At 40.1% G+C, this 23566-nt stretch overlaps 3 protein-coding genes and 1 long non-coding RNA gene across 7 annotated transcripts in view; 2 read left to right on the top strand and 2 right to left on the bottom strand.

The window, feature by feature from the left end:
* Positions 1-3157: 3157 nt before the first annotated feature.
* Positions 3158-6520, bottom strand: LOC119744517 (dolichyl-diphosphooligosaccharide--protein glycosyltransferase subunit DAD1-like). Its single transcript, XM_038220472.1, has 3 exons — positions 6181-6520; positions 5244-5391; positions 3158-4355 (listed from the first exon to the last, which is right to left on the bottom strand). The coding sequence occupies exons 1-2, from the start codon at positions 6389-6391 to the stop codon at positions 5261-5263; spliced, it is 342 nt and encodes a 113-aa protein (XP_038076400.1). The 5' UTR covers positions 6392-6520; the 3' UTR covers positions 3158-4355; positions 5244-5260.
* Positions 6521-8258: 1738 nt separating this feature from the next.
* Positions 8259-17846, bottom strand: LOC119744481. 2 transcript variants are annotated; one of them, XM_038220429.1, is made up of 6 exons: positions 17718-17846; positions 14026-14181; positions 12994-13237; positions 11626-11810; positions 10340-10439; positions 8259-10020 (listed from the first exon to the last, which is right to left on the bottom strand). In XM_038220429.1, exons 2-6 carry the CDS (start codon positions 14149-14151, stop codon positions 9815-9817), a joined length of 861 nt encoding a protein of 286 aa, XP_038076357.1. In that variant the 5' UTR covers positions 14152-14181; positions 17718-17846; the 3' UTR covers positions 8259-9814. The 2 variants fall into 2 exon arrangements, with proteins under 2 accessions (XP_038076357.1, XP_038076349.1); XM_038220421.1 differs by lacking the exon at positions 17718-17846 and adding an exon at positions 17128-17300.
* Positions 17516-23566, top strand: part of LOC119744449 (cleft lip and palate transmembrane protein 1-like protein) — a 31941-nt gene continuing 25890 nt past the window's right edge. Inside the window, exons 1-5 of one of the 3 annotated variants that reach the window (XM_038220391.1) lie at positions 17516-17608; positions 19598-19803; positions 20108-20211; positions 20356-20539; positions 20956-21077. In XM_038220391.1, coding sequence (XP_038076319.1) covers positions 19627-19803; positions 20108-20211; positions 20356-20539; positions 20956-21077 — 587 coding nt within the window. In that variant the 5' untranslated portion in view covers positions 17516-17608; positions 19598-19626. Of the gene's footprint in view, positions 17657-17905; positions 17931-19597; positions 19804-20107; positions 20212-20355; positions 20540-20955; positions 21078-23566 lie in introns of those variants that run through there. The other 2 variants (XM_038220383.1, XM_038220399.1) reach the window with 2 other exon arrangements.
* LOC119744512 lies at positions 21331-22856 on the top strand. The gene is made up of 2 exons (XR_005273573.1): positions 21331-22187; positions 22720-22856. It is a non-coding gene; the product is annotated as an uncharacterized LOC119744512 (long non-coding RNA).

Here is a 23566-nt window from a genome sequence, read left to right as displayed (position 1 = left end):
TTCTTTACCTGTGAGAGGTGTGAGTTTTTTACCCGATTTTTTTCAAGTTGGGAATTTATCATTGGTGTCTATTGGAATTTTATATAGGCCCTTCTGGTCTGTAGCCATATACTGTACCAAAGATCGCTGGTAACCTCTATAATTTCTTTGAGCCTTCATTAGATGCATTTCGTTTACCACACGAAAGATGTAACAGGGATAGCTGCAGTGGGTACCAGTGAACATAGGGGCTCCTAGAATGGAGTCCTGAAGTCTTCATTGGTTGTTGCTGGATGTCGGATTGTTCAAATTCAAAACACTATCGTATAGAGTGCGTTATTATTATCGACATTGCTTCAGATACCCTGTGAATAATAATGTAGCTGTCTAGACTTCCGTTTGAAGTCTCTGCTTTAGCCTGATACACACAGATAAACAGTAAGCCTTTAGGCCGCTCGAAAGCTGTCACCGTTTTCACTTCCGCATCTATCATTCAATTTGACACTTCGCTTGCCCCTCGATATTTATTTTGCCGCTCAACTTAGCACATTTGGAAACGGCGGTTACGTGCGTTAGTCTGTCCGGTGTAATACGGTCGCAAGTGTCATCACTGAAGAGAACTTCCTTGACTTACACAATTACAAAATGTACTTGGCGAGTCACGGCCGTCAGATCGTAAAAAGGTTAGCTTTGGTTCGACTACCCCCCCCCCCGAAAAAAATCCTGGCCCGAGATCAATAAAGCTTTGCATTCGACCAATAATGTTCAAAATTAGGGTGATGACAAATACAATGACAAATATTCTGCCTCTTTTTTTTCTATGTGAAAGAAAAATAGTAGGTCCTATTATTTGCGTTTAATATGAAACATACTTCCAATGGTCATGTGTTCCACAACCCACCGCCCACAGGCACAAACGCCATTGCTTGCAACTTTGTTTTCAATCGTCTTTATTATACACTTGTGGTTGATTGTGTAAACTTATAGACCATTACTGTACAAAGTGAGTGTAAAATGAAATAAATTTAAAGATTTTTCTTCCAAAATAAAAATCTTGGTAATGGTTTGAGTTATTTGATAATTCCTTGACTGCTAACCCCTCCGCCACTCTCGGCCCCCTGAGCCAACGCTGAATCTGTCCAAGCAATCATGTATAAAGCTAGTATGCACTTTGGTTTTGATTTTGGGCCTGTTTTATTAAAATGAAAAATTTGTCCACTCGTCAAGAACTGTGACGTACCGTAGGCCTACTTACACCTTTGGCTATAAAATAACACAGCCAGAGACATAACAGACAGAGGGACTGGTTCAAGTTCAAGAACGCCGGGTACCCGTTCTCGAAATAGTCGCACTGAACGGGATGTCTCTCATCACAGTTTCCTGTTGTTTCTGCTTTAGCTGGTCCCTAGTGGCGTGACGGGGGATGTAGAACTCTACTGAGGCAAGGTGAAGGGGCCAGGGGAAAGCTTAAGGGGAATTTTCAAAGTCAAGATTCATTGGAGACGAAAAACGAAAATTGACATGGACTATTCGATGAAGAGGGGCCAGGGGGTACTGGTACAAATTACATATATACGAGCGCTCTGTATGTTTGATGAAATCTGGGTCATTTTCAGCGGCGGCGGAACAGTTAAAAGTGGGGGGAGGGGGGGGGGGGGTGCCGGCCAACCGCTGCCAATTCAAAGTGTGTGTGTGTGTGGGGGGGGGGGGGCTAGAAGGGCGCCTTTTTAAAAGTTTTATATGTCTTTTCGGGGAATGTTACACCACGCCCCCCCCCCCTTAGTTCCGACGTCTTTGCAACTGCAGTGTTATGTAGGCCTAGTCCTTCCCGATGATCAAAAGCGATCATTCCGTCGTGTTCCAGAGAGAGTACACTACAGAACTTACACTTACAGAAATACCTGATTTACTGAATAATAATTCAGTATTTTGCAAGAGCATTTTTACCATCATACTTTTGTCAACTAAAAGTTTCTGTCGAAAAAGGGCGCGCGCGCTGTTAAATAAAAAAAAGCGGTCTCGCAAGGAGACAAACGTGCCTAACGGTCTCCTTTAATATTCTTTCAATAGAGGGCGCGCCACATAAATAGTGGTCATACGTCAACACCATGGTCAACACCACTGACAAAGCATTGACACGGACGCCTCACTGTTGAACGAAAAGAAGACACTCGTTCTTTGGGTAATAACTCAAGAAAAACCAGATGTATTCAATTGAAATTTCGTCCAGTGATTTGCCATGATGTGTAACATTCGGAGATTTACTTGAATGAGAAACCGTTCAACACTAAAAAATAATATGACCGAAACAATATAGTGTTTTAAACGAGAAAAATACAATCAAAATGAAAGTCAACGTTCATAATGGTAAACTAAGACACTCGTTGTTTAAGGCAAGAACTCACTAAATACCAGGTTCATTAAGTTGAATTCCGTCCAGTGATCGGTCTTGATGTGTAACATTAGGAGACTCAATTTCGCGAGCAACCGTCAAACGTTTAAAATAAAATGACCGAAACAATACCGGGTGTTTTAAACGCGCAAACTACATGGAAAAATACATTCCGAAGGAAATTCAATGTTCATGGAACAAAAGTAACACATTCCTCTAAGGCCTCTCGCAAAGGAAGAAATACATGTTTTACTGAATTGGAAGTTCGTTTGTTTCACTATTTTCCCAAGGGCATTTTACCCGCACACGTTTGAAGTTTCAGTCGAAAAAGGGCGCGCTAAACAGAATAGCGGTCTCGCACGGAGACAAACGTGCCTGAAAGTCTACTTAAATTTTGTCAATAGAGGGCGCGCCGCATAAGTAGTGGTCACCACCACTGACAAAGCATCAACATGGTAATTTTCACTCCCTCTTTGGGCAATAACTCAAGAAATACCAGATTTATTAAACTGAAATTTCGTCCAGTGATTTGGCATGATGTGTAACATTCGGAGACTTAATTTTATGAGAAACGGTCAAAAAATTGAAATATGACCGAAACAATATGGTGTGCAGCCCAACAGCAAACCCCCAACTAAAACCCCATTATAAAAACATCTCATCTCATTTGAATGTTTCTACCCGATAGGGAAGGAGGGGGAGGGGGTTATCTTCAATTATTATATCTCAAGTTTGTTCTCAGTCACTGTTTTGAATCGACAACTGATAAAAGACAAACACGCAAAGTAATGTGTCTTGTTCAATGCCAATTTGTCAATTTATTGAAATGAATTCCGGTTTCATCTTTGGAGTGTAAAAATTGTGCACTCGGAAAGAGATGGCTCTGAAAAATGTCTCAAATACTGGACTTTATCCATTTCTTTTAGAGCCAAAGTGATACATGCTAAATTTTCTGAACCGTATTTTCCTGAATGTTAAATCTAGACTGTTTTTTCCCCACATGATATTCTTTTAGCAAACTACTTAACTTATTAAGAACCAGGAAAAACTGAATTGCATACCTGTAGATATCTAGTTATCCTGTAATTTTCAGGGGAAATTTGGATCGTTCAAAATGACTGCAGGATTTTTCTTGAGGTCACGGGTCACACATAGTTTACTTACATTGATATGGAAGAAGTCCAGTATTTGAGTCACACTTATGCAGCTAGGAATGATGGACCTGTACACGACAGAAACAGGGGCACCTCATGTGCTTAATAACGTAGTGCTTTCCTATGTTTGTAATAACTGCCCAAACATGATTCTTGTATTCCAAATGATACAATCATCACAAGTACATGTATAATGAAATTAAATTTAAACAATCGAACAGGGAGTATTTCTACTAAATTATATGAAACAATTATTTTCAAGGGTAACACAAGAAGCTTACGAAGAAAGTGTGAGTTTTTCATCGAAAGCAACTCTCCCAAGATGGGCTACACTGTTTCCTCTTTCCGGGAAAAACAATGATATCACTGCTGAAATACATGCACCAATTCAACTGCCAATGAGCTGAATATTGCTGTGTTCAACATTAATAGAATAGGAACCAAACAGCTCAGAAAAAAAAAATGATGCTTTGCATACAAGTGTCAAATTGACAAAGATGACTTTAAATTAAAAATGTTCCACCGTAAAATTTCCACAGTATGGTTCATTCAGCTCTTTATGTAAAACATACCTGGATTTTGGCAATTATTAAGAATTGCTTTACTTCCACAGTACAATATATACTTTACTACTGAAGTACTGGTATTGAATTGAAGAAATAAACCAGTTTTGTAAATTGTCCATTTAGGTCATTTGTTTTATAGTGAAAAGCGTTGGGCCAGGTGACAGTTTTCAATCTCCCGTTGTCAGTAGGTTGTCTTATGTTTTTCTTTACTTTCACCAGTTCTGCATGATGGCTGCTGGCCCCTGTTGTCTACTTTACTCCTTCCTGCCAACAGAAACAAAGAAAAGTTTCATTGTAAAAAATTGTCTTATTGTATCTTATTATTAAAAGGTTGCAGGCCAGTAAATAGGCCCAAAATTGCCTATGCCGGCCAAATCACGATTTGCGTGCCCTCAATTTCATTTAGCTTTATAGAGCATTTTGTGGGCCATGAACTTGAGGGTTTGTGAAAACAGAATGGTGGAAGCTGTGACGTGTGAACAGGACGGCAAGCTCGTATCTCTGTGAAATTCGGATGCAATTTGGCCCTAAAATTGCTCTATTTTGCAATGGGGCGCAGGCATCATTTTCCAAAATGGTGATGGGCTTCAGGACTACTTTTAGGGGGGTATCATCTTTTGATGGAATTTTCTCCCAAAAGTCATTGGTTAACCCCCCCAAATATCAACAGAAAATGAAAGACAATGAAATAAGCTTTAATTTGATTTGCTTCACAAACATCTTGGACAGTTGTGTGTATTTTGCTGCATTTTGGAAGTGGGCGTATTTATCACTGGGGTCTATGGCAGTCTATTTGCTAGTCAGTAACCTTATAAGAATTTCAATCAATGAGACTGTTTCCCTGACATATTTCATGGTTAATGATTCCATGAATGAATAGCAGATGGTGGTTTGTTAACACTTTAAAAAAAACCAGAGGGAGTGACACACTGTGTGTGTGTGTGCTGTCTTCTCATGAGCGTTGGACACAGTCGGCAGTGCGTTCGAATGTCCCTCCCAGCGGTTTCCCCCAAACTCTCCCCTTGTAACCATTGAGGGGGTACTTGTGCACGGAGTCTATTGATGCAAAACTTCTTGAGTCAATTGGCATCTGACAGGTCTAATGTTATCGCATTTTAAGTCAAGGACATATGCTGACAACCAACATCTCACCCTTTAAACAAAGACGATTATCCAATGAAATTCAGGACAACTAGATGAAGAATGATGCTACCAAAGATGAAATCTGCGAAGGCACGTTCTGGAGAGGTGTTTCTAAAATCTACTTTGTTGGCTGGGTTGACTTGAAGTCGAAGGCAAACTGGTAGAAAAATGGAAACAAAATCAAGGAAATTTATTTTTCATTTCTTTATTTAAAAAAAAGGATCACATATGTGTGTGACATACCTGCAGAAATGTACATTGATTGTGTTTTGTTTTGGTTTGTTTCTTTTTCCCAAGAACATGAATTTCCTTCCATGTATTGTTTTTTTTTCAAATTCTATTTACAATCAGGTAGATCTATCTTTTTCTTTTTTAATTTGTAATTTTAATTTTTGTTTTTTAAGAAAACAAATGCCAGGAGCCATTCTATTGACAACTGAGTAACTGACACAGGCATTTTATGTTTGTTAATGCCAATCAACATGTCATGGCCCTTGCCACCCCCCAACCCCCTTAAAAAAAACCCCAAACAAACAAGCAAACACCCCAACAGGCCTAGGCCTCAATAAAAACAAAACGGAACTGGAAATATTAAGAAAAATAAACAATTATAAACCAACCAAAAAGTCTCATTGAAAAATTGATGAAGATAGAAAAACTAGTTGTGAAAGAATCTCTTCATTTTTCTTCTCTTTTTTTTTGGAGAGGGGTGGGGGGGGGGGGGGGGGCGGGGTTTGCCTTGGCCGTGGGCGCGGCGGGGGTTGAACAACAACATTTTGTGAGCTCCATCATGGTCCATGGGTAGTGCAAAATAAGTGCAATAAAAGTATTGTGCATCTTAGAAGTTGTCCTCGTAATAAATAATAATAATGTAAGACTATGACATGCCTGGTGACTAAATGTAGCATTAGCAAGTCAATGGACATGATGGACATGGCTTTCCTACCTCCCAAAACGAATGACCCGACACACGAGATGAAACCAGACAGAAACGAATTGAAGGGGAAGGTTCCGACGAGGACACAGTACACAAACTGCACAATTCCGGTCAGCATAATGTAAGCCAGATAGGCATCGATGATCTTGAGCTTCTGCGAGGTCTTACTCATGTACTCCTCGTAGAATTTGCCGAGAACAGTGAACAATTCGATGGCCATTTTGAGGTGTTTTTCCGGCCTCGGTTGTGCAGAAACTCTGTACTGAAAATACGTGTGTACGTGTGCAACTAACCTTGTTCACAGGGTCTACCGTATTTTTAAGGCACCGCGTTTGCAAACTTAACAGCTTGTGGTAGCGTACTGCTCAACCCTATGGGGACGAAATTGGCAAGTAACAGTGCCGGAAGTAACCGAGGCATGGCGGGAAGGCCGGACGATTTCGTATAATTTAATTAATCATTTCCTAATTATACCCTTTTAAAACAATATCAAAATTATTTACTGTTAAAAATATTTTTATTATTCGATATTTATTATATTTATTTACAAATAACTACGATTGGTAAGTAATTTTACGGCCATTCCGCGATAAAAGTACATTAACATTGAAAGAGGATCAGCTGAGCTGTCCGTCGTCTGCTTTTTTGTTTTGACTGTTTCAAGCGCCTGATATTAAAAATCAAGAGCAAAATACCCCCTCCCCCCCCCCAAAAAAAAAAAAACCACCAAAACAACATTGCCTTCCAAAATAGAGTACATGTATAAGACAGTGCTTTTTTAGAAGCGTAAAAATTATATTGTCATTATGTACTTTTTGTGTTTTTCTTCTAACCTATATGCATCACTTCCATTCATTTCTGGTCATAACGATAAGCTGTTTCCAAAATTAGAGAATGCTGTATGAACTTTCAATTAACAAAGCGTCAAAGAAATAAGCACACACTTTACAATGCGCCAGCACTTGAATATAATAAATAATAACAATAATTTGGGAGGCTAATCATTCTTACTCACAGCTGGGATGCTGAATTGCGAAGGACGCGGCTACAACGTGGTGGGGCCGCTGGCACGTTCAGGCGCCTATGGCGGCCAGCCACATCGACCCATATATGACCACGGAGCACAGCCGGAGATCGAGAGTGTTTGATTTTTCCAGAGAGAGGAAAATCGGAGGGCTCGGAGAAAAACCCTCGTGGCACAGGAGAGAACCAACGCACAACTCTGCTCACTTGTGATCACCTTGGTGAGAGGCGAGCGCTTTACGCACAAGCCACCCTAGCCCCATAAATGTGGCCTATTTACTGGACTGCCTCCGTAAACATAGGCCACACATCCACATGTACAAAAAACGTGTCGACTTTGCCAAATTTTGATTTTCACATTTAGGCTTACTTTGTAGATTTTTTTTGCTTTAGAAGCATTCTCACCCTCTATATAGGCTAATCAGAAAGTGCTGCCTTTTTCAGATGTTTAATTTTTGTGAAATTTCATGTTGAAATTTTGATACGCAAACGTGTGCAAATGTATCTGGAAATTTCACGAAAAATGGATATCTGAAAAAGACAGCACTTTCTGATTAGCCTATATAGAGGGTGAGAATGCTTCTAAAGCAAAAAAAACGTAAAAAGTAAGCCTAAATGTGAAAATCAAAATTTGGCAAAGTCGACACGTTTTTTGTACATGTGGATGTGTGGCCTATGTTTACGGAGGCAGTCCAGTAAATAGGCCACATTTATGGGGCTAAAGCCACCCATGCCACACTTTCAGTATGGTGTAATGTAAGAGGCTGAGCAGGTCAGAAAGAAAGGCATATGCATATAGCAAATGTCTTTTAGAAGTGGCAGATCTATATGGTTACAGGGGTAGGGGTTTAAACACAACACCCCCCCCCCCCCCCCGGCCGAATAAAGAAGGAAAATCATGTAGAAAAATATGGCAAACCCCCTCCCTCGAAAAACCTGGGTGCACCCCCATTTATGCATGGTTTCCTGGGTATTTGCTGCACTACAAAAACAACAACATTTTAGTTGTCAAACTTATGTAATATAAACCAACCAACCGAACAAAAAAAAACAAACATCAACAATTGTTGGTACAATATTTGATGTTTATTGTTTACCTTAAAAAAAGTACAGCATTGAATACAAGAGCAAAATATAATCTTTGAAGAAAAAAAAAACCAATATATTAATCTGTACACACTTTTTCAATTTTATTTACACAAGAACTACAGGGGTATCCAAAATGAAGGGGGAACTTCAAACACTGACAAAGTTCAAAGCATTTCCAATGAACAAAAACTGAGCGGTACAATATCTCTTATTTCACTACAGTCGACTCCAGTTAATATAAACTCAACCAGACCTGACAAAAATGTTGATGTCCGAAATTTGTATGAACGAGGACCATCAGTCCCATTCATTCTGCACATAAATGCACAGTTTGGCCAAGGCTGTATGTTCACTATAACCAGAATGTGTACATGTATCAACATAGTTTATACTTATGAAAGTCGACTGTATTCAACTCCTAAACCTGCATATGCTTTGCTTTACTTTACTTTACTTTCAACTGTATACTCCAATTAAATACTTTGCTGCAGTTTGTGTAAGAATTACACAAACAGTATTATATCGAAGCATTAATATATAAAATTCCATGCATGTGGGTACAAATAACCAGATGAAAATAAACATGAAAGACAATCCTCATTTGAACACCACGGTGTTGGCAAGATTTATGATGGGGCATAATTGTGCTGGCTTGAAAAATTTGGGAAATTTGAATAACTAGACCCTCTGATTCAGCATCAGTGCATGCATTCAAAACTGTAGATTCTAACGTTCTAAGAGAAATATTATAAACCCTTTTGTCACTGACATGCCCGAACCACCCTGCCTATTACGCACTGTAACGTCCTGAAACCGACCAGGCACACTCTATGGTTTTATCGACTCTTCAAGGAATAAATACAATGTGAAACAACTTAGTACAGGTGGCAATTGGTTAACATGTCCAAGCAGCCATCTCGTCACACATACTCATGAGGTGACCAGATCATACAATTGCACAGGCATCACATCGTCGAATAGCAGAGCCACTTTGAATTATGACAAGTGTTTCATCTGACTTAATCATCTAACTGGTTCCTGTGATATCCTGAAATTTATATTTTATAATTTAAATACCACAATTTTTTGAACACCCCCCCCCCCGAAAAAAAAAACCCCTGCACAGATGCACACACATATAACATTACTATTATTTGAATTTAAATGCCAAGTCGACTGAATTTTAAGAGAACTGGCACTCACTGCTGTCCGACATCTTGTAAGAAACAATTTACAAAATACTAGAACATTTTACAAGGTAGAACTTGAACCCAGGACCTCATACTTTCTAGTGCAGAGGTCTTGCCATTCAACCACCTTGTTTTCAATGTTGGCTGGCCGACAAAATCATTCATGACAATGATTGATGAGTTTGATATTATATTGTGCAATTCATGATTTGTTGGCTGTAAATATCTGAATCTCCTCCCCGAAATGTTCCCTGCCCATCCCCAAATCTCAGCTAGCCCCTCCCAAAGTCTCAGCTTGCCCCACCCCCTCCCCCCGCTCTGAACTTGCCCCTCCCCCTCAACTACGCAACGACCAATTCTGGCTCTTCAATCAACAGCCTGTAAGCAGCAGTGTTATCCTTCCTCACACACAAGGTTACGCCTGACTGGTAGGCGGCAGGTATACAAATGTGACTCTTGAACAGCCAATCAGCAAGCAGCCCAGCTGGTCGACTCTCTGGTGATTGGCTATAGGGCTCTGGCTCACTCAGCATCTTCTTGACTTGGCCTGAGTTAGAGGAAATGAAATAATTTAATTAGCAACAATAGCAACATTTGCATTGAGTGTAACAATAACCATTGCGTCGTCAGCAATGTGTTTGAATGTCCCTCCCAGTGGTCGCCCCAAACTCTTCCCTTTGTGACCGTTGAGTGGGGACTTGTGCAAGGAAACCATACAAAATCGTAAACTGTTTATTGATTATAAGAATCACTTCAGGCAAAATGTACAACATAAACTAAACTACTCAAGACATTTTTTTCATTCTAGTCACTTTAAGCACTAATGGTGAGGCATGTTTAGCAAGTCACAAGATTTCTACACTAACCTTCGACGTCCATTTCCCGCCATCCAGAATCATCATTTTGGGAAAGAACAGACAAATCCATGCCTTCTTGCCATCGACTGATAACATCTACTCTGCGAATCTGTTAAAATGAAATGATTTTGGACACGAAAGATGTTTGTGGATGACTTTAAGGTGACAACAGGACTTCCACTTAAACAATTAACCAATATTCTTGCTTTTCTCAGAGAGACAAATTTAGTGTTGTGAGGAATGTGAATTTGTGTCTTCATAGTCGTACAACTTTTGAGAAACTGGATATGATACATTAAGTACAAATCCCAAGTGCTAACCCTACCCACCAATATATGGTTTCGTGAATAACCAAACCAATGTGAAATGGCCAAATGTCACACAAATTCTCGGTATAGTCAGACACCCGTTTCAGACAGGCCTTCTAGAGTCATGTGGAACCTGATTCATTCAAGTTGATCCAAATGGTATTTCTTATCAAATATGCAAACATTATAACTTCAAATTACTTGACTGGACTCTGGAGTTGTTGGAGAGACTGCAACAGTCAAACTTTCAAATGAAATTGATCCCAATAGTTTCTTACACTGAATGAATTCAAATCTTTGAAATAACATCACAAATACATTATTTGCACGCGAACGTTTCTGTTACAGTTATACACAAAGTCTTTAGTAATAGTTTTGCTGTAGACCATGACCAAAATGGTATCACTGTACATTTACACTCACATACGCCCACTCCCAACGGCGAAAGCATTGTGCTAGCTATTGCGTACCCCTGAACAAATTATCTGAACAATAGCTGGCCCAATGTTCCGCCACTGTTGGAGGCCTCCGTGAGTGGCCTCCCTGACTGGTATGAGGACTCCTTGCACAAGTACACCCTCAACGGTTACAAAGAGAGAGTTGGGGGAGACCACATGGGAGGGACAATCAAACGGACTGCCGATGATGCAGCTGTCACTCATACAAAAACGCTACGGTTTTGTGCACATTCAGGATATTTATAGTTTGTGCTATACACATGTGAACCATTACGGGCGTGTTCATCTATTCAAACCGTAGACGAAAAATTCCAGAGAACGAAAGGGAACACTATTGTCCACGATTCCCAGCATACGTACAAACAAAAGAGGGACAATAGGACGTCCACGATCAACGGCGTGAATGCGCTTATATAGCATGCAGTGTCTCCCATCCACTGGGTTCTCGAAAGTGGTCAGAAAGTGCCGTCTACTTTTTGTGCACGGTGTCCATTAGCCGGAACCAGGCCTAAAACAAATGGAAATTTACCAACAGCACCGAGTCGCTGGTTACGTAATTGATGAAGTTGGGAATGGTCTCCACGGTAAGTGGGTTGCACATGTGCACGCCTTCGCTAGTCACGCCATACACCATCTGGTGATGCCAAGCATCTGGAATGTTGGTCTCGCCACTCGGTACATGCTGGAGATTGAGTGTTGCTATCGGAACAACTCCTACGAACCAAGACAAAAATTGGCATGATGATTTTTTTGTTTGTATTGATAATTATGGGTGGGTTCGGATATTTGTGTACCTTTACTGAGTGCTGATACAGTGACTTTGAGAAAGTAACTTTTCTATCTAATTAATAAAAACAAGACAAGACAACCTTAGTACAGTATAGGCCGGCTCATACTTCATGCGAAGCGAAAATTCACTGCAATGTGTTCAACTTTTGCAAGTTTGCTGCGCGAATTTTGGCTGAGTATATGAACTGGCCAAATATTTGCTAGATAAATATGAATAAAATTTGGAACGCTGACTTTATCCAATGCTTTGCACATTTTAACTTTGCATTCTCTCCACCAAAGAGACTGTTACTATATCACGTTATTCGGGGCAAACCTTATGCTAGCAACCCCAAGCTCCGGCATGGTCTGGTGACTTTGTGCCATTCTCACCCATTGGGAACAATGTATTGGTGCTGAGCGTCTCTTACGTAACTATGCAAGAGCTTGCCCCGAATCATGTGATTAGCAACCGTGTCTTTGGTCTGGAGAATTCTAAGTTAAAATGTGCCAAGCATTCTGAGCAAGTCAGTGTACCAGATGTTTTTCAAATGTAAATCCCAAAGGGTATAGGCCAATCGCAAATGGCTTATTGATTTCCAGGGATTTTTTTTGGTTTGTATATTGATAATTTTGTGTGGTGTTCAATATTTATGTGACATCTATACTGATTGCTGATACAGTGATTTTAGAAAGTGATTTTTCTTTCTTAATAAAAACAAGACAATTAGTGCAGGCCAGTTCATTCTTCATTTGACTGCGAAGCGAAGTTGACATCTGGGAAAAGTCGCTGGAATGTGTTCAACTTTTGCCGAGCATGAATTGGCCCTTTAGGCTGATCCAAAGTGCACAAAATTCTATTGAACTGATGAATGGCTATTCACTAGGAGTCTTTTCATGCATCCGGTCTACACAATGGATCAGATTTCACCGATTCATTGGCGATACGGGGCAATCCTATACAATAGCACAACTAGGCTATCTTCACCAGTCTGCAAACAGTCTAGGTCAAAAGTGACAGTTAGTCGGGGAGTCAGTCAGTTGGGGGGGGGGGGGGGGGGGGGTCAGTCAGTCAGATTGGTACAACGAGGTCACTAGGCTAACTACCATTTGACGAATCATCAATTACCCAGATTAATCCAGCCGGCCAGCCAGCTGGGTAAATCCACTACCCTCTTAGGGTAGAGGTGAAAGAATCTGGCGAAGATCTTTCCACCGGATGCCTTCTCCAGGCCCTCGATGATGTCGGTGTGTGTCACTCCGGCAACACTCCTGGAGAAAAGGTACTCTGTGAGGGGGACGTTGTTGGCCCGCAGCCTGGTGTTGACGGCTGTTGCAACCTCCTCTTGGTCTTTGTCGATCTTAAGCACTTTCTAGAAGGAAGGGATGTATTAGCATTTCAAAAGACACTGCAGTTGGCAGGTATTTTGTTGTGACTTATTATCAGTAGTTTTTTCAAATACAGTTTGAACTTAAATGCAAATGTGGTGATGACATTTGACCTAATTTTGTACTGTGTTTTGCAAGTGTTAAGTGAAGGGTAAAATCAACCTCGTCCCCAGGGTATCAAGCAGTACGCGCCCACCACTACCTACTCTCTCACCCTGGTATTGGATCATTTGCATGTGCAAGATTTTTGAACACGATTTTATTTTAATTAAACTGTTACGATCTTAATGAGACAATATTCAGTATCACATTTCATATTAATATGAACAATTTGGAAAGGAAATGAATATTTTAAAGAAGGCATGGACGAATGATCGTGAAAACACGTACTGCATGAATAACAACACCAAGTACACGATATAAATCAATTTCTAGCCAATTGCGGTATCGAATCAGGATACAGAAAGAAAGTTTCCTATCCAGGGCTTACTATTGGAAACGGGGTTGGAAATTAAGTAAGCACTGGGGACGAGGTTGGGGTAAAATGTACCCATTGAAAGAGTGTAGGTGGGTAACACTTTTAAATTTTTTGGACAAAATTTGAAATATTCATCAAATTTATGTTTTTTTTCATTTTTTTCCCCTGCACTCTTTCAAAGAGGGGTTGGATGAGGGAGGGGGGGGGGGGGGGGAATAGGCGGGAAATGTCCAACAAGTAGGGGTCTGGGCATTAATTCATCTTCTCCCCAGGATGAAACATATTTATTTGTACCAGTGTGTTTATAACTGCTGTTGCACCACACGCCGAGGCCCCAATCTGTGTGACTTGCCGATTTGTAGCTTCAGGTAATGTCCAATGAAAACCGCTTTGTCCTGCATCCCCCATCTCAATTCTCATTGGATCACTCTCGCATCTCTACTGTCAAACCTGATGGGAAAAAAAAAAAAAAAAGGCAGCGGATATTTAGCCAGCCCCGATTTCCTTTTAGTTAAAGGTTAATTTTGCTAATGCTTTCCCTGATGATCTAATTACATCATTGGTTCAGTGGCGTAGCAAGAATTTTTTTTCCAGGGGGGGGGGGGGGCAGCATTTTTATTGGGGGCACCAAGGGAATATCCACACAAATTTTCCCAAAGCAGGTTGGTGCAAATTTTAAAAGTGGTGGTGGTGATTGGAGGGGGGGGGGGGAACCTGGACTTTATTTCACGCTACTCATCTAGTGGGCTCTCTTTTAATATCATGTGTTTTTCCGATCACAGGCATAGGACTATGTGAGTACTATTAACTTGAATAAGATGTAGCTTGAGTAACTCCAGCTCCAATGCTTAGGCCTATGCGATAAGCATCGACGCTGGGGTTACTCAAGCTAAATAAGCTAAGAGCCCTATGAACCAATCTGAAAAGGCCTCAGTAAAAATAACGTTTACAAAACCGGCGCCGGCCATAGGCTTATCCACTGACACTATATGTACTCTACAGAGTACATAGTACGAAAGCCCATTAGCGCCACTGCAAGTATATATGTTACAGATTATGTAATTCGTTAATACGGATTATTAATTCGTTATTATGGATTATTTAATTCGTTATTACGGATTATTAATTCGTTATTACGGATTATTTCATTCGTTATTACGAATTAAGTCTGATGTTCTCACACGTGGAGAGCACGTGACCAGGGGCCTATGTATATAGCGCCGCTAGGCGGCGCTATCTTTGCATACGTTTGCTTTACACCAGCACCACTCCTGTGCCATACTAAGTTGCCGAGTAATGACTCAGAACGTAATCCGAGTAATCCGTAATAACGAATTAATAATCCGTAATAACGAATTAAATAATCGTTAATAACGAACTTAAAATCCGTAATAACGAATTAAATAATCCGTTATAACGAATTAATAATCCGTAATAACGAATTAATAATCCGTAATAACGAATTAAATAATTGTTAATAACGAATAAATAATCCGTAATAATGAATTAAATAATCCGTTATAACGAATTAGTAATCCGTAATAACGAATTAAATAATCCGTAATAACGAATTAATAATCCGTTATAACGAATTCGTAATCCATAATAACGAATTAATAATCCGTAATAACGAATTAGTAATCCGTAATAACGAATTAAATAATCCGTTACAACGAATTAATAATCTGTAATAACGAATTAATAATCCGTAATAATGTATTAATAATCCGTAAATAACGAATAAATAATCCGTTATAACGAATTCGTAATCCATAATAACGAATTAATAATCTGTAATAACGAATTAGTAATCCGTAATAACGAATTAAATAATCCGTTACAACGAATTAATAATCTGTAATAACGAATTAATAATCATACATACGTTTGCTTTACACCAGCACCACTCCTGTGCCATACTAAGTTGCCGAGTAATGACTCAGAACGTATGAGTAATCCGTAATAACGAATTAATAATCCGTAATAACGAATTAAATAATCGTTAATAACGAACTAATAATCCGTAATAACGAATTAAATAATCCGTTAAAACGAATTAATAATCCGTAATAACGAATTAATAATCCGTAATAACGAATTAAATAAGGGAATAAATGTGTGCTCCGGAGGTTTTTATCACTCGTTTAATACCGCTTCGAGTCTGGGTGCTGATAATTACCCGAGCCGGAGGCGAGGGTAATTATCAGCACCCAGACTCTAAGCGGTATTAAACAGAGTGATAAATACCGACCGAGCACACATTTATTCCCATTCATAAATACCTTTTCCGTAAAAAAAATTCAAATAATTTGTTCAAAAAATCCCGATTTTGTTCAACAAGTTCACTTCATGCTTTTTGAAACATCCCTCTAGCAAAATAATGGAGTGTTCAGCTGGCAAGTAAGATGTAAACAACCCTTTTATTGAGATTGACGCGCGCGTAACATGTTCTGCGCGATGTTACGCAGAACGCACCTGGGGCGTTGCGTTTTGAATTTAGAACTATAAAATTCTGACTCGCTTGTAGTGTTGCGCATGCCTACGTGAGGATTGTGAACGTTCAACCAATGAAACGGTAAGAGGCACTGGATTTTTAGGAGTCCACATTTTATTGTGACACTGGAAAAGTGTTTAAGACCAGCTAGCCATGTCTTTATCATCCGTTTAATACCGGCCACGTGACGGGCTCTCGACCAATAGGAATAGCTAAACTGTCTGAGGTATTTATGAAAAATTGTTAATAACGAATAAATAATCCGTAATAATGAATTAAATAATCCGTTATAACGAATTAGTAATCCGTAATAACGAATTAAATAATCCGTAATAACGAATTAATAATCCGTTATAACGAATTCGTAATCCATAATAACGAATTAATAATCCGTAATAACGAATTAGTAATCCGTAATAACGAATTAAATAATCCGTTACAACGAATTACCATTAACGAATTAATAATCCGTAATAACGTATTAATAATCCGTAAATAACGAATTAATAATCCGTAATAACGAATTAATAATCCGTAATAACGAATTAAATAATCCGTTATAACGAATAAGTAATCCGTAATAACGAATTAAATAGTCCGTAATAACGAATTAATAATTAATCCGTAAAATAATCCGTAATAACGAATTAATAATCCGTAATAACAAATTAAATAATCCGCAACATATATACTTGCAGTGGCGCTAATGGGCTTTCGTAACATCTGAACCAAAGATCCTATAGCCGGCCATAGCAGGCCCTACAGACTAAAAAAATCAATAGGCATAGCTCCATGCACATAATGCATAAACCATGGAGAAATTTCTCCATGCATAAACCATGGAGGTAGGAAACCACTGTGGTTAATCACAAAAGCCAATTGAAAACACATTTGTCACTTACACGACTTCTCAGGTCAGAAGTGGGAAAAACGCGAACTAAAACCTATTGAATATCATTATCAGGCATATAGGCTAAACAGATCAAAAACACTCGCAAACTACGCACGCACGCACGCACTCATCGAGCATATCACATCAGTAATCTACTGTACTGCAGGACTACTCAAGACTTCGGACTGATCAACCCGGCTCAAGGTAGCCGCATATTTGGCCGGATTTCTAGCTGCGTATTCAACCGCGTATTCAGCCGCGCATTCGCCAAAATTCAAAAAATCTATAATACATGCTGCAAAAGGTGATCTATTTTCCAGATAGATAAGACAGTTATCTTTCTGGAAATAGATCTCCTTTTGCCGCATGTATTATATATTTTTTTTCATTTGGCGAATGCGCGGCTAGAATAATACGCGGTTGAATACGCGGCCAGAAATCCGGCCGAATCCGTGGCTACCTTGAGCGAGCCAGGTGGAATCTCATATACGGTAATTTTCACAAAAATACAAGTACAACTTCTGCAGTTCTGGTTTGAGGTAAAGACATAAGACTAGAAGAGACCCATATAGTCACTGTTAAAGTCAAGCAAACCGTCACCTTAATGTCGCTTTTCTAAAAAAGAGGACTTGAGTGTCAAAACCAGATACAATCTGGCTTAGCGGGGCGGGCCGGGCCGGCTGCGCCGCGGGACATGCGGGGCCGGCCGCCGCGGCGGGGCAAGTTAAGTGGCACTTCTCACTGCATGCATGTGTTGTGCGCTTTCTTGCAAGCTGCGCAATCTTAAGAATGAGCGTGCATTCTTAAAAACGGGTGCGTATTCTTAAGAATGAGCACGCAATCTGAAGAATGAGTGCTCATTCTTAAGATTGCGTGGGAATATTACTTGCGCAATTTATGAATTTTGCGCAATCTTAACAAATACTAGTACGGCATTATTACGTATTTAAGGTTAAAGGGGAAATAATCATATGACGAGAAAAGAAAATGATCTATGCTTTTGTACCCGTTGAACTACGATAATTTGAATTCAATTAAAGCTGTTTATTATTGCTTTTTTCTGTCCCCCGATGGGCAGTTTTGTAATAACGGAGGACTGGGAATTAGTCTGGGAAGTGCTTTGTTTAGTTAAGTGAATGAGGAACACGTTATACGTTTTTGTTTAGAATTCTTTTCACCAAACTATTATGTCTCTTATTATTTCCCCCAATATGCATAATACTTTCATCTCTACCTTTAACATTCGCTCGTACCCCCTGCCCTGCAAAGGGCAGGGGGTACGAGCGAACCTTTAATATTGTTATGTCTTTTCCCCAGTGAATAATTATTTTCCACAATATAATTATTTAAGTATGGCCCAAAAATTAATCAATGAACGAGGATGCAGCTAAGACTTGCCAAGCGCAGCTGGTTCTCGGCATCGAAAAGATCGCTTCTCTTGTTGCGCATTCTTAAGAATGTGCGCTTAATCTGGAATTTTTTTTTTCGGATCCAGTTGCGCAATCATAAGAATGTGCATGCACATTCTTATGATTGCGCAAATGACAAGAAAGCCCACAACACATGCACTGTGTGGATGGAAAGACCAAAGATCTAATATAGCGCCGTAGGATCTTTGGTGTATATCAAAGATCCTATAGCGCTGCGTAGTGGCGCTACGGCACTAGGATCTTTGGTGTAGACCATGGAGACCTAGCCCTGCACACTGCATATCGCATGCACTGGCCCGCTCCGCACTGCATACTCCGCGCTATTGAAAACTGTATAGGTCAATACAAATGTGAGCACAAAAAGTTGGTAAAATGATGGATTTTTTTTCATGGAAATATTTCGGCCTGATGCTCAGCATGGTGGATCTTTTTTAACCTAGCTTGAGTAACTCCAGCGGACATGCTCATCATGAGCATGTCAGCTGGAGTTACTCATGCTAGTTTTACCCCATAATTTCCGTCATAAATCAAAAACCTGGCTGGCATGTCCCCTACAAAATTAAGGCTGCGGATATTCAACATATGGTATCTTACTTCTTGGCGTGAGTCTAAATCCTCCATTTAAACTCCTGGTAAATTTTGAAAAGGAATCTAGGAGGGTTAAGTGTAATGTTGTAGGTTGTCCTCTCATCTGGATGAGTGCCCCTAGAATACATGTATGACATCGGCAGTATACTATACTGTAGGACCCCTAATGAAAATGCAGTCTTATTATTTTGAACATGCCTATAAAAAAAGGCTAGATTTTATGGCAAAATGTGGAAGAAGATTCTCCTTAAAATGCTTAATTGAGACCTCAAATTTGGATAAGCCTCATGAAAAGTTTTGAGAATTTTGTCTGTTAAAGAGTTGGTAAGGTTGGCCTGATTTTGTTTTGCATTTTTTCCTGCACTCAAGGTCCCAGTCTGAGTTAGAATGATGCTAAACAAAAATTGCTGCTAAGACTCTGTTACATTGTGAGTAATCTTATAATTTAATCCTCTTATACAGAAACTGTCTAGCAGACGCTACCATCCACTATGCCGTCTGTGGGATCCATCATCAACTATGCAGTGATTGGTCTGTTTGTGGCTTACCTCATTCACGTCTCCCTGGTGATGTTTCAACTCTTCAACCCGGAGCAGTGCGTGCCGGCGAGCGCCAAGGGTTCGTCACCATGCATTACGCCATACATCAGTCGGAACCCAAAGTTGCAGGTAAAAGTGGGCATGTGGCGTGAATGTGCACAAAACCATGGGGTCTTTGTGTAAGCGTCAGGGCTCGTCGGCAGTGCATTTCAATCGGCCTCCCAGTCTCCCCCCACTCTCCCTTTTTAATTGTTGAGGGGGTAATTGTGCACAGAGCCTATACAATTGAAAAGACATTTTTGCTTTTGGTAATAAGGCGGTGTTCAAAATTTCAAAAGTTGACTTTGCCGTAACCCACTGCTTGCAAAAACTGCACACGGGATCAAAACAAAAAACTAATCTCTGTGGAATATCTTTTGTTTTCTCGTCGCAGTTGAGTCTTTACACCTCCGTGAAGTTGAAAAGGGAACTGAATGAGAAAGACATGAGTCTTGCTGCACAGTACGACAACTTCACCATCGATGGAGAGTTTGACAGGTAAGGAAGAGGTTAGTTGCTATAGCAGGGACGCCGCTAGACCAATTTGCATCTGTGAGGGGAGAGGGGGGGGGGGGGGGGGAGGGGAGGGCGAACGATTTGCTGACTGATCATTCTTTTTTACATTTTTCATTTGTTTTTCAGATCAGTCAATGTAACAATACCACGGAAAACCCGGAACAATGGAACATTATTTGTGCACGTTTTTGTGCATCCACGAGGGGAGTCGCCCTTTCGCAGTAGCCTCGCCACTTACCAGTCCGCCCCCCTCACCAAGTATGCCCCGCCCAGATTGGAGGAATTCAATCTCCTCAGCGAAAGCAGCAATGTGAGTCTTACATTTTTTTTCTTAAAATGTCCTGGTTCTTTGCAGATGAGTCCTTTGCTAATATTGTTCTTTCGCGCGGCAGAAGCTGAATTGCGAAGGACGCAGCTTCAGCGTGGTCTAGTGTAAGGCATGTAAAGCTGAGGCACATTAGGCAACCGCAGTATGACCCATGTCTTACCATGGAGCACAGCCAGATCAAAGTGTTGAATTTTGCACAGGAAAGAATCAACGAACATCTGTGCTCACATATAAACCGAGCCAGGAATCGAACCCCGGCAACAGTGGTTGGTGAGAGGCGAGCGCTTTACACACTGCGCAACCCATGCTACCCAACAATCTCAATTTTAATGTTTAATTGGCCTTTGGGTCGCCTCAATTTGAATTTTTGATAATACCTATATAATAACAATTTCCAGGAAAATACGTCAAGCGAAGTGCCAGTCACACACTGGAAAACCAAGGTGGTCATCAGCGTTCTGCAGGATCACCTTTCGATGAATCGACAAGCTGTGCCGCAAGAACTCCTACAGTATGTCAGGTAAAGAAAATCAGCCGTGGCAAAGATTTTTTTAATAACCATTTGACATAATGCCAAGATGTGGATTTAACTGTGGTTGTTCATCTAAGGAAGTCTATTTTTCTCAATTTCCAAAACCCTTCCTTCGTTATGTTGGGTTAGTAGAAGGAAAGGGAGGGTACCAGACTTTACCCCGCCCCCAATGATCCCCGCCCCCCGCCCCGGCCCCGCCCCCTCCCAATAATCCCCCTCCCCCAAATAGATCCCTCTCCCAATATATCTCTCCCCCTCCCAATATCTCAATCTCGAAATAAGGCCAGGCCCTTCATATTTACAGTCGCCCTCTTGGAGATCTCAACACAGACTCACAGCGACTGGTGCGCGAGTCTACATTTGCCTTCACTCTTAAGTGACGTCAGTTTCCCCTCGTGTTTTAAAGTCGGGCTGTCATAACAATGAAGGTCGCGCTGTTATGACAAATTCTATAGAGCCTCAGTCAACACATTCAAGGTTGGGCTGTTTATAGGCCTACGTCAAATTCTATTGTGTCTATTACGCATAGTAGGTGCATTTTCTTCCTCTATTCTTCCGTCAGAAAGTACATTTCTTTTCTATTTTTTTACCTCATGTGAACTGCAACGATTCATTGGACAAAAAGGAAAATGACAACAATTTTAGGAGATTAGGTAAACATTCTTGATTGTACAACCTGACGTAAGCGCTGCAACGAGCCAATTAGCATATCATACAAAAAATGAAAAGAAATTCCACTTATAATCAGGATGACTCAGTTCTAAAACTGGGTATTACTTGTAATAATCTAAAACTGGGTATTACAAAATAACACGTAATCAGTCAATCACTGCCAAATATAGAAATCTATTTCTGTTTGCTATTGAAGTAAAGGGGGGAAAATTTGGCATAAAAGGCTTGGTGTTTCGTCACAACGGTGAGTTGCACATCGCATCAAAGCTGTCTCTGATACTGCATTTTGTTGGTTAGGCCTATATACTGTTTGACGGAACTCTATTTAACACTTTAAAAAGATTGGTTTCTGCAAAGTACGTCTGTAGCCTTACAACCAGCAGTTCGAACAGGAAGATCCGGGAGATCCATCTTTTGCTTTCAAAGGTAATGCTTTAGTAAGACATCTATATTACATGTTGTAGTAAAGTTAAATGACTCACCAGAATGTCTATATACAAAACAGCCAAAACTGGGCTGAGTCCATGAATATTGGGCAACTGATCACACCGTGAATGCAGGTGATCACGATCCAGCCGGAACGATCAGTAACGCACAGAAAGTTTGGTCAATAAACACACAAAAGTCTACAAAAGTAGCTTGGATTGATCACAGTGTCAATTAAGAGTGGATTTTAGCTTTGTATGTGTGCAGATAATACACTATTATATTGCGTGTGACAAAAACCCTACATGTACATGTAGGGTTTGCAGTCGACCATTCATGCACAATGGGAGTCCAACTGCGTCTGGCTGTATCGCAAGCTCTGTGCAGTCCGGCCAGCACAATGGTTGACCTTCCTTTGAACTAACACTTTTATAAGGTGCGTTAAAGGTGTAGTCTAAAACTTAAAGGGGGCGCTTCAGAGTTGAGTATAAATGCTTAATTTGTTTTTTTGTTTGTTTTTTTTTTTTTTTAGACGATGGCTTACCCAACGCAGACAGTTGACATGACGAACAGCCAAGAAGCATTAATCTTGGCAAATAGTATGGTCAACGAGACTAGAAAGTGGATTGGAGAAAAGATTGGCAGCATGATGCAGCAATGGGAGATTGCGAAAAACCACTTGGAGGAACACCGCCACGACATGGCATTAGAAGTTTTGTCTGTAACGCCAGACTTTAATCAGCCACCACCTCTACCAATTTTAACAAGCAATGAAATGGAAGAAGAGGATCAACAGCCTGAAAGGGTAAAAAACCCTGTCGATCCCCTAGATATTTATAACGAAATTGTAGCTAAATATAATGGTATAGACCATCGAGTGAATGATAGTGTTATCCCCTGCGTGGTAGACCATGAACGGTATAGTTCAAGCTATTTAGAAAATTGCGTAAAACACTGTAATGAAGTATATAAACGAGGGGAAAACTGTGCTTTATACAATGCGGCAAACTTCGGAAATTGGCTAGAAGTTTCTTTTAAAACATTCCAAAGGGATAAGAAAAAGGGGAAGGTAAATTCAGCAAACTTCAACACTTGGTTGAAAAACAATTGTAAGATAAAAAGAACTACCCGCAATTACTTCACTGTTGCCTACCCTTAACGTTCTTCAGAAAAAATGAAATGCATATTGTAAACTATTTTACAAGTAATTTAGAAGTAGGATCAAAATGGACACATGCTGTGCTTTGCAACTGTGGCCAGTGTGGACCTTGAGTAAAAACCTTTTGATATATGACAAACCAAACAGCTATTTAAATGAGTTAATTTGAATAACAACGAAAAAGCCACTTGTATAAATTAAGATGTAAGAAAAGCTATTT

Source organism: Patiria miniata, unplaced genomic scaffold (assembly GCF_015706575.1).
Source record: "Patiria miniata isolate m_02_andy unplaced genomic scaffold, ASM1570657v1 HiC_scaffold_12, whole genome shotgun sequence".
In the NCBI taxonomy this organism is placed as follows: Eukaryota; Metazoa; Echinodermata; class Asteroidea; order Valvatida; family Asterinidae; genus Patiria; species Patiria miniata.
The sequence above is the reverse complement of the archived record's forward strand: the minus strand, read 5'-3'. Positions and strand labels throughout refer to the sequence as shown.

Coding starts and splice junctions, on each gene's coding strand:
- LOC119744481 (XM_038220429.1), bottom strand. CDS start 14,151: ATGAGAATTGAGATGGGGGATGCAGGACAAAGCGGTTTTCATTGGACA. Junction 11,811..12,993: donor GGCCGGCTGGATTAATCTGG/GTAATTGATGAT, acceptor CTTGGTTCGTAG/GAGTTGTTCCGATAGCAACA. Junction 10,440..11,625: donor CCAGCGACTCGGTGCTGTTG/GTAAATTTCCAT, acceptor TCATTTTAACAG/ATTCGCAGAGTAGATGTTAT.
- LOC119744517 (XM_038220472.1), bottom strand. CDS start 6,391: ATGGCCATCGAATTGTTCACTGTTCTCGGCAAATTCTACGAGGAGTAC. Junction 5,392..6,180: donor CGGGTCATTCGTTTTGGGAG/GTAGGAAAGCCA, acceptor TTTTTCTACCAG/TTTGCCTTCGACTTCAAGTC.